Source organism: Panulirus ornatus, chromosome 68 (assembly GCF_036320965.1).
Source record: "Panulirus ornatus isolate Po-2019 chromosome 68, ASM3632096v1, whole genome shotgun sequence".
Lineage (NCBI taxonomy): Eukaryota > Metazoa > Arthropoda > Malacostraca > Decapoda > Palinuridae > Panulirus > Panulirus ornatus.
Window position 1 is genome coordinate 25,878,760 of NC_092291.1, and position 11,180 is coordinate 25,889,939.

Sequence of the window (11,180 nt, forward strand, 5' to 3'; positions counted from 1 at the left end):
CAATCCATTGACAGCACGTCGACCCCGGTATACCACATCGTTCCAATTCACTCTATTCCTTGCACGCCTTTCACCCTCCTGCATGTTCAAGCCCCGATCACTCAAAATCTTTTTCACTCCATCCTCCCACCTCCAATTTGGTCTCCCACTTCTCGTTCCCTCCACCTCTGACACATTTATCCTCTTTGTCAATCTTTCCTCACTCATTCTATCCATGTGACCAAACCATTTCAAAACACCCTCTTCTGCTCTCTCAACCACACTTTTTTTTTATTACCACACATCTCTCTTACCCTATTATTACTTACTCGATCAAACCACCTTGCACTACATATTGTCCACAAACATCTCATTTCCAGCACATCACCCTCCTCCGCACAACTCTATCTATAGCTCACGCCTCGCAACCACATAACATTGTCGGAATCACCATTCCTCCAAACATACCCATTTTTGCTTTCCGAGACAATGTTCTCGCCTTCCACACATTTTTCAACGCTCCCAGAACCTTCGCCCCCTCCCCCACCCTATGACTCTCTTCAGCTTCCATGGTTCCATCCGCTGCCAAATCCACTCCCAGATATTAATTATTATTATCATTATTATTATTATTATTATTATTATTATTATTATTATTATTATTATTATCATCATCATTATTATTATTATCATTACGGAATTAAAGAAAATATTCCACTACTGGTATTAGTATGTGAATGAAACATTTCAATTCTTTTGCCCAAAAACGTACATTTTTCTACAGTGAGCGATGGGTCACAAATAATGGGAGGGTATCTGGTCTTAGAAATACTCTTAACACCCGGATATAGCAAGAATATTTCGGCTGATGAATGGACAACCAAGCAGTGTAATATGGGCCATAAACAAAGAATGTATATGAATGTATATGGTCTAACTATCATCTTGAATGCCATTTGGTGTTGAAAATTATCTAACCGGTTGTTTCAATTTGCCGTTGACAGCCATAACCACCCAAGCAGTCAACAGGCCTGGAACCTAACCAACCAGCCGGGGGACGAAGTAGAGATAATCGCACAAATATAACAGAAAAAGATGTTCTTGTACAAGAATCAGCGGCGTCAAGATGTGAAGAAAAGTGGGAGCTGTACCAAGACGTAGAAAGAACCAAAAGTGCGAATGATAAATATATCAGTTGAAGAATACAGAAAATGAGCAAATAAGTTGAGAAGGAAGAAAATGTACACAAATGAAAACGGTGCATAAGTAAAAGATTATGCAGATGTCATAATCGCGACAGAAGGACACGTAACGGAAGAACTGGTAAAGAAAACGGAACTAATCACATGGCCATATGAGTTCGATCGTACTACGAAAGCAGACGGTATCAACCGAAACGGACAGGTCGTAGTGTTCATCATTATAACATCGATGGTACGGTAGCCGACATGATGAAGCGTGACATACAAGCACAGTAAAATATGAGTAATAAAGGAATGGAAAGCACACGCACATAGGAGAAAGGGCTAGGAAAATAGATGATATGGCAGACAAAAGAAAAAAAAATACGAAGTAAATAAAAAGAAAAAGAAAGTTATTGACTCGGTGAAATGCAGAAAATGTGATGATCCAAGATAAGCCCTTCAGACGAACACGAAAATCAGAGGTAAATAAAAAAAAGTAACAGCAAAACTTCAGATACTAACCAGACTAGTTCGGTCAGACAATTACAGGGCGATAATTATCACAGATCTCATGTTTTCACTAAGCTACATTAATTCCATGTAGGCTAGGATCTTGCCAACTGTCTATTCATTAATTCCACAGTACGCTAGGATCTTGCTAACTGTCTATTCATTAATTCCATGTACGCTAGGATCTTGCCAACTGTCTATTCATTAATTCCACTGTACGCTAGGATCTTGCTAACTGTCTATTCATTAATTCCACGCTAGGATCTTGCCAACTGTCTATTCATTAATTCCACTGTACGCTAGGATCTTGCCAACTGTCTATTCATTAATTCCATGTACGCTAGGATCTTGCCAACTGTCTATTCATTAATTCCACTGTACGCTAGGATCTTGCCAACTGTCTATTCACATTAATTCCATGTACGCTAGGATCTTGCCAACTGTCTATTCATTAATTCCACTGTACGCTAGGATCTTGCTAACTGTCTATTCATTAATTCCACGCTAGGATCTTGCCAACTGTCTATTCATTAATCCCACTGTACGCTAGGATCTTGCCAACTGTCTATTCATTAATTCCATGTACGCTAGGATCTTGCCAACTGTATATTCATTAATTCCATGTACGCTAGGATCTTGCCAACTGTCTATTCACATTAATTCCATGTATGCTAGGATCTTGCCAACTGTCTATTCATTAATTCCATGTACGCTAGGATCTTGCCAACTGTCTATTCATTAATTCCATGTACGCTAGGATCTTGCCAACTGTCTATTCATTAATTCCATGTACGCTAGGATCTTGCCAACTGTCTATTCATTAATTCCATGTACGCTAGGATCTTGCCAACTGTCTATTCATTAATTCCATGTAAGCTAGGATCTTGCCAACTGTCTATTCATTAATTCCATGTACGCTAGGACCTTGCCAACTGTCTATTCATTAATTCCATGTACGCTAGGACCTTGCCAACTGTCTATTGATTAATTCCATGTACGCTAGGATCTTGCCAACTGTCTATTCAAACATATTTAAGCATAATCATGACAGTCCAACAAATATATAGGCCCCTAGTCCCCAGCATCACGGGGTGCTAAGAACCTCCGGGTTTCTGCCTGACTCTACTGCCAACGTGAGGGAAGGCTCAGATAGTAGTACCGGCCCCTCTCACGACCTTTCCCTCTCCGTTAGCCCTTCCTCTTTTTCTATTCCCTATACCAACATTCGTGGTCTCTCTAGTAACCTCTCCTCAGTTGAACACCATCTGTCTAAGTACCTCTCCTAACATCTTACTTCTCTCTGAGCCACAGTTGTCTAATAACGTTCTCACTAGTCCTTTTTTCAACATCCATTTCTAATTTCCGCTCACAATCCCGGTTCAAAGGTGTTGTTTGTGCTTATTTCAACTTCATTACACCACAGGTAGTATGCCTCAAGGACTCCCGAGTCCCCAAACTCTGATGGCATGTGGCTCAAGGTCTGTCTCCCAACTACTACAGTTTTTACAATATCCATGAACACAGTATCCCATATGAAATGTGACGGAACAAGTTTACTGAAAAGGCATTCCAATGTATCAATCCTCAACTGATGGAAAATGCTGGACTTTAAACATTACAGATCAAATTAAATATGGCGTGATAGTCTTTTTTAACAGACCTATCAAGAAAAAAGAAAGTTGTCTTCACATGTGATTATACAGGAAATACAAATAAATGAAAGCTGGAAGTTGAATGATGAGGTTATCGGTTGGAGAGCAGCAATAGTATCTTGAGTTCCCCCTAACCATGAGGCAGCGGCAAGACAGCAAGGTAGAAGACCCCGTCCCACCCACCTCTCCCTCCAGCACAGAAATCGGCTGCAAAAATATGTGGCCCACTGAGAGAATATACTGACGTGGAAGTTTTACAGGAAAGTGTGAATGGGACTAATTTCTCGTGTTTGATATTCTGGAGAAGAGACCTAAGAATGAAACGAAAAAAAAAAAATGGTGTTAAAAAGAAATATTAAAGTTCTCATCCTTCTTGAACAAGCTTATTCCCTGATAACTGATACTGAGTATTCATCTAGTCCTGGTTCTGGTCTTCGCAAGGAGAACATCTGATGATAGTCTTGTTCCAGTGTTGCCTTCGTCTGAGAAAGCTTTTGCCCACATTATGCATGTACTTCCTTTCAATTTTTTTATGATATGAGAGCTTAGCTTCTCATATGCTAGAATATGGAGATTATCTAGTATTCTGAATTCATTAGATCTAAGAGCCGACCGTTTGTCAGAGAAAAAAATCAAGATATCTCTGTCCTTCCTTATGAGGTTGAATTTAAGCAATGGAATTAATTTTGCTCTTATCTGTACCCGTTCCAGCTTTTCTTTTTCTTTGCTCAAGTTTAGTGACCAAAACTTAACAGCGTATTCCAATCTTAGGTCATTCATTACTTATTATCAATACAAGGTCTTTTCCTTCAGTTACTTCTACTGATGGTTTACAACGCATTTCCTTCACGTAACGGATATCTATTACTCCAGAATCTATTAATTTGCATTTTCAACCCTTAAGTCCATTTGCCATGTCTTTGACCACTCCATCAACCTTTCTAAATCAACTTCAATCCATGGATAATCTTCCTCAGAGTGAGTTTTATTCCCCAGTTTCTTGTCACTGGCAAATTTTGAAATCATTTATTATAACGAATTATCGTAAACTGAATTAACAAATATCAAGATATAACTGTACGCTACATCTTTCAGTTGTAAGAATCGCACTGTATTCATATGAACAGCCAACAACAATAAGCACAGTGATCAAAACATACATATTGTTCACAAGATTCAGATCCAACTTGGAAAGAAAAAAGAATAATTCACCCTAAAGAAAAATCTACTAAATACGAGATATCAAGATATCTTAAAACCACTAATAAATCTAATAAGCAAAAAACTGCAATATCAAGATGCAAGTATAAAGAGAAGAAATTCTATTGCTAGAGGTGAATCGTCTCTTGCATAATAACAAGTCCTGAAAATGCTTATATAAATGACGTAAGTTTTCCTATGGTCAGATATCATCAAACATTCACAAAAGATTCAACGCGAGGATAGAAGAGGATGATCTTTGGCATCAATTCAAAGATAAACAAATGAAAAGAAATATATTCATGAATATGTTTATATCTGGACAAGTACCCGGTAAACATTTAAATCATTTAAAAACGACCTTCACACAGGATTGCACAGCTTCCAAGTCTCACTGGACAACCTAGCTGCATCGAGGCTCGTCAGAACACGTAGACTTTCATCCTTGCGGGAGGATAAACTAAGTGAAATATAAAATCAAGATATGCTAATTTCAAAATATTACTTTGTTATATCTACATATTCTTTGATAACTAGTTGCCAAATATTTTGTTTGGTTTTGCTTCTTAAATGTATATTTAACATGTTCCAATCTTAAAGATGACGGTGATTCTGAATCCACTAAAACAATGACGGAAGGGAAAATAACGTTCAACATCTCCACACATGTTAAAATTCCTGTTATTACCTGAAATTTGAAGTAAGCGTTAAGCCATCAGTTTCCCCTACGTGCAGTTTATTCTCTTTGCAACACTGTAGTTACTGAATTACTTTCCTGCGCCAGCAACCCCTATCGTGGGGTTTCCGCATTCATTACCATACGTCAGCAGATATATTCGGACTCAAGAGGAGTACACATTGGTTTGTGTAACATTTTCAAAAAAAAAATCATCAGCTCAGGCTTTACCATAACCTATAGATGAAGTCATCAAAACAGCGGAATAAAATAAAAAGAAAGAATCCATGCAAGGTTTTTATTCTCTAGCATATCAAGTGGAACACAGGAAAGAGCGAAATGAGGATATTTTTCCCCCTTCTAAGGCTCAATCATCTGTTCTCGATGCTTACCTTGCTCATGTGGGAAACAGCGAACTCATATGAAAAAGAGAATGAGAAGGGAATTTTCAAGGGCAAGTGGGACCAGCTAAAAAGACAACCGTCTTCGGTTTTACCTGACTGAAAAGAATGCAGGCAGCGTCGTTGAGATCTTCCCGCCAAAAAGGAGCCTATCTTACCCTCCGCGAAAGGAAGGGCCGAAGTTGTAAGAACCCCATAAAGAGAGGGTCTTGGGGTTACATAACTAACACACCTATGCGATATATGCGATATATCACCAACTGTTTAGCTCCAAAACAGATTTGTGTCTCCTTAATCACTTAGACCAATATGAAGTTCAAAGGTTATTTGACATTATAACAAAAAGACAAGTCATGAAATACTCTTCTGAAATCGAAATCAGGGGTGATTGTCACCTACCCATTGAGAAAAGTAAACGGGATAGAACTTGTTGAGAGACTCTACCAAAAAAAGAGTCGGGTGGTGTGGGGTCAAGGCAGCCTAGCTCGTGCCACTGCTGTAAGCGTCCCGTTGCCAAGATTTTTGTTGTTTCATGTAGTGAAGTGATTACCAGGTCTGCCGTGCGTTTTTAAAATGACGTAAAAAAAATATAGTACTGTGAAGTGAACGAGTTAAGTATGTCTACCTCTTAAGGTATTAGATGCGCCATCAACGATAGGTGTGTGTTAAAAGTAATGTGCATGGCTGACTAGTAAACATTCTCTTGCGAAACCTTAAAAATGCCAAGAACACGGAAGCCAGACGGTGTTCCTTCGTGCACATCCTGATGGTATCATTATCCTTGGCCTTTCACTGGCTGCTAATCAAGCCCAAATACTTGTCATTACGACCGTAACCTAACATCACAGTACTTATGCTGGGTGTGGGGTTGCATGCGGGATCACTAGGGACAAAACTTTCAAATGATACAGTTCAAGCTACGGTATTTGTCATTTTCTTACAGTGCAATATACATCTTTGACATCTCATTTCAGATGCAGAATAAAGATGTTTTATGATTTCTCAGATTTATGAAATAGATATTTTTAGCTCATATGTGTGCAATCCAAATGGGTACTTTTACGCACGTGTCATTTACCATCTAAATTTAGCAATAATGACACCTTGGTAATCCACGACTCTTCCTCCCCCTTCAGATCCGTGACTTCCGTTTCCTGTGCCCCAACAACACGGTCTTCGATCAGCAGAACTTCATCTGCACCAACTGGTGGGACATAGACTGCAAGCGGTCGACGCGCTACTACAGCAAGAACGACCTCTTCCGTGTGGACGAGAACACCACGGAGCAGGACTACGATGAGTACGACCAGCCCTTATCCACCTACTACGAGTACGTTTATGAGTACGAGGATCCACAAGTGAGGAATAATCCTGAGTACGTGTACGAGTATTATGATGGGCAAGACAAGCACAGGCACACCAACAGAGTCAGAAGCAGACAAGGCAAGTCACGTGATAGTAATAACACTAGTACTACCACTTCCACCACAACCCTGCCAAGCACTACAACCACATCTACTACTACCACTACTACTACTACTACTACTACCACCACCACCACTACCACCACCACAACAACTCCCAAGCCCACTACGACAACGACCACGACCACGACCCCGAGGCCGAGACCGCCCATAACTTACCCAACCAACATCGGGACCACACCTGCCATCACGACGCTCCGGCCCGCCCACCACGTCCACCCATCCTTCACGGTGGGCAAGCCTGTGGTAAGCATCAGCAGCATTACGAAGCAGAAGTCCACCTCGGCCAACACTCCATCACCAAGGTTCTCGAGGTTCGAACCAACTTCTCATCTTGAGTCCGAATCATCGAGAACTATCCGTCAAGAGACTTTAGGGGACGAAGAAGTAGATGAACTCTATGAAGGTATGGCAGACCCTTTCGCTAACTACGATTGGCGACGGGACTCGTCGAGTGTGACGGCTTCCACCAAGACAAGATACGAGCAGCGTTTCGGAACAGGTCCTCGATCCCGACAGAGCCCCACTATGATCTCTACAGCAAGCAGAAACCAAGAGCACGCAGCAACTAACAACAACAGCAACAGAAAGCACCTCTCCAACACCACTGAGCGTAACAGCGCTGAGAGCAACGGAAGCTATACATACCCACGGGGCTCTGGTAGTGGCCGGGGATCTATCAGCTTCTCCAGCAGCAGTAGGTTCCGATCCCCGACACCGGATCCATCTCTAGAGGAGTTTGCAAATTTCCGTTATTACAAAACAGCCTTTGGGAATGGCAACCCGACAACGCTGACGCCCTCATCCTCCACAGCCAACCGATCATCGTCTCGGTACAGGTCGAGGTCGGGCCCTGCAACCTCCCCTAATGGATCGGAGTCATCCTCAGTTTCATCGTCATCTTCCAGCGACAACGTTCGTCCTTCAGGCTACATTTCCGCCAGGTCAGCCTCAAGAAACACCAGATACTCGCTCTTCGGCTGACCAACTTTATCTGGGCCATCTTACACACGAGTGTAAAGCCTATCAACAAGCTATTATATATATATATATGTATACAGTATATATATGTCATGTATATTTACTGCGAATGTCATTATGCCCCTATGAATCTACATGACCACGTGCAGGACACCGGACTGTATATATCAACTTATGATCTGGCTGGTCAGATTACAGTAATACTGTTCAAAGTTATCAGACTGCTCAATAGTTATAAATATCCCCCAACAGTGCTTGGTGCAGATTAACTCATGGTTAAACGTTGATGGGGGCGCTCCCCCTCGGTTTACTCAGAGGCACAGGTGTGTGTGTGTGTGTGTCTCACAGCACTCAGAAACAATGTGCTACGTACATGAGTAATATGCATGAAACTATGATCCGAGTGGAAAGAAACCTTCAGAAAAACACACACTAAGAATGCTCAGACGGTTGATCCTGTTGAGGATTCACAGCGAAAACAAACATGATGAAATACGAAGGCGTACGCAGTTAAGACAAAATATTAATATTACCCAAGTTCTGTACAGTTCAGTGTCGTAAGCCATAGAAACAGTGCTGCGAAGTGCCGCTCGACACCCTTCACATTGCTAGGGTAGGCCGAGGGCATCAATGTTGGTGTAGTACCAACCTCGAGGTGGCTCGCGTCGGAGCTCCCTTCACGACAGACCTGTACACAAGACTGCAGTGATTCTTCTCCTTCCTCTAGTGACCAAGGAATGAAGCTACAGCAGGCTGTTCATGTACGGTCGTACATTTTTAACGGTGTAAGCCAGCGTACACGCTGACGGCGGTCAATGATACACAAGAGAGGAGGAAAACCTTCTAGTGTCACTCCAGTGAAAAACATATCTTGCATCTGAGATCACATGGTGGTTTGTCTTACCATCCGTTGGTTTGCTGAATATCTTCCCCATATTTAAAAGGATTATCTCTAAGTACACTTAATGTCTCTGTAAACTGTATACAGGTAAAATTTCACACTATCACGGAAAGGAATTTTCTTTTTTTTTCTTCTTTTTAGAGGTGCTGTGTGCAGATACAAGGAAATGATACTGGATGATGTGTGGATGCAGTTATGTGTATTCTAGCCTACTGCCGTCAGTGTAGCAAGGCATGAATTAATGTGTTGAGTAATGTGTATTCTGAAGTATTATGTACGACAAACGTTTTCCTTCACTAATGTGGATTAGGTGTAAAATTTCATACCAAACTGTAGAGTATAAAAAAAATGATAATTCCAGCCGATGTCAGTACAAGTAGAATGTAGAATAACTTCAATCAAAGTAGGGTTGGTATATAGTCTAATTGTTTGAGTTAAGGAAGGAAGTGAAGTCTGTATTATATTCTTCATAACTATAGAGAAATGATTTTGTGTTTATGGATGTAAATCTATCAACCATGGCTTCCAAATGTTGCACGAGTTACTGTAACCTTGGTAAGTAAAACTGCCTTTTTATCTGCCTAAGGGGAAAATATCTGAACTTTTAGGGCCATATTTCAATCAAAGACAATGTATTACCACCATACACAAATTATAAACTGATAAGTGAATATGGTATGAATACATGGCTGGTTTAGGAAGGCGAAGGTTAAACCTGTTGAAAGAGGAAAATCCTTTACTTCATAATGCTGTCCCTCGTCAACATTTTCCTGACAGAACTGAAGGGAAAATTTCAAACGTACTTGTTGGAGAGGAGGACGATAAAGTGTACCTGTGTGGGGTGACTGTCGGTTCAATTTCCAGTATGTACTGTGTCCCAAGGTGAATGTGGACGACCAAAATCTTGCCGTGTGCAATAAATACCAGTTGGTCAATTGCATCAGGAGTTTCTATCAACCTCTCGTCAACTACTACTGCAAAAGCAGTGTCATAGCCACCCATATACAATGCATGAAAATCTTAAGGAAATGTCACGAAAAATCTGTCTTTGATCAACAAATTCTACACATAAAGGTGTGAACTAAGAAGATTAGAAATCAAAAAAGTGGAATCCTTTCGTATCTCTCCGTATGAGAGGCGTTACCAGTTGTATAACTTTCTGCGTCTGGGTTGAATGACAATTCTGCTTAAAAGTCTGTCATGGATCACAATAAGCTGTTAGCAAATGCTTGAAGATGCCAGAGCAAAGGCGTTAAATACTTTCCTTCTTAAATATAACGACGCTTATATAATATGCCAAAATTCCCAGATATCACCTTGGATGTCTACCTCAAAGGGTAAGTATATACTGAAAAGACAGACTTACATGCTTATCGACTATAGAAATTTTCATCTTCCTTCTATAAACAAATTACATACAAAAAATTCAAACGTAATTTAAACATTCTCTGCGAAATAGTTTCCGATGTGTAACGATTCACACATCGAGGTTCCTTCTGATGCTGTATACATTCTTATTTGTTCTTCTTTTTCTTTGTCTTACATGACACAGGATTCTTATTTAGTCCATCCTAAAATGAAAGTTTCCGTTTTCTTCCCAGCACGTCATCAAAATTACGTCAAAGAAAATTTCAAAGTGCCTCGTCTTGGTGTCATAATCAAACATTTTAAATACGAACGAGTCTCTGCTTCCTCGACCCACCTTGCCATCAACTGAGAGCGTCTTTGAGAGGGAAAAAACAACCTTAGTCCTGAAGGTTAATTTCTCGGCTTGAAGGGAAAGTCGTCTATCGAAGGGCTGACCTTCAATCCAACCTCCCTTCAGTATCGTGGTAAGATAATGACCGTTTGTAGCGTTTTACACCAGTGGAGATTTCCACTACGAGAGCGTTTATTGTGTTCAAGCAAAGGTGCGACAGCTTGCACCACTTTACCAAGTACTAAAACGAATATGTGGACTAAAATAGATACAGAGGTGTACCATTAAGCTTCCTTGGGAAAGAACAAATCTCATGTTCTAATTGCTGAATCCATTTGCCTGCTGCTAATGAAACGAACCACTAATATTAGAGATGTTAAATACACTTCTAGCCAGAAATCGTGATTACAGAAATGCTAGCTGGTTCGAACATATGAAGCATTCTGTCGGATGCACGAATGATTTCATGCTCATGAATAACAATAGCATAGTATATGTAAAAGTATTTTTTAC

At 40.5% G+C, this 11,180-nt stretch overlaps 1 protein-coding gene across 3 annotated transcripts in view; it reads left to right on the plus strand.

The window, feature by feature from the left end:
- Nucleotides 1-9,906, plus strand: part of LOC139747474 (uncharacterized) — a 271,738-nt gene extending 261,832 nt beyond the window's left edge. For all 3 annotated transcript variants that reach the window (XM_071659839.1, XM_071659840.1, XM_071659841.1), the window contains one exon: nucleotides 6,739-9,906. In XM_071659839.1, coding sequence (XP_071515940.1) covers nucleotides 6,739-8,070 — 1,332 coding nt within the window. In that variant the 3' untranslated portion in view covers nucleotides 8,071-9,906. The remainder of the gene's footprint in view (nucleotides 1-6,738) is intronic.
- Nucleotides 9,907-11,180: the final 1,274 nt, after the last annotated feature.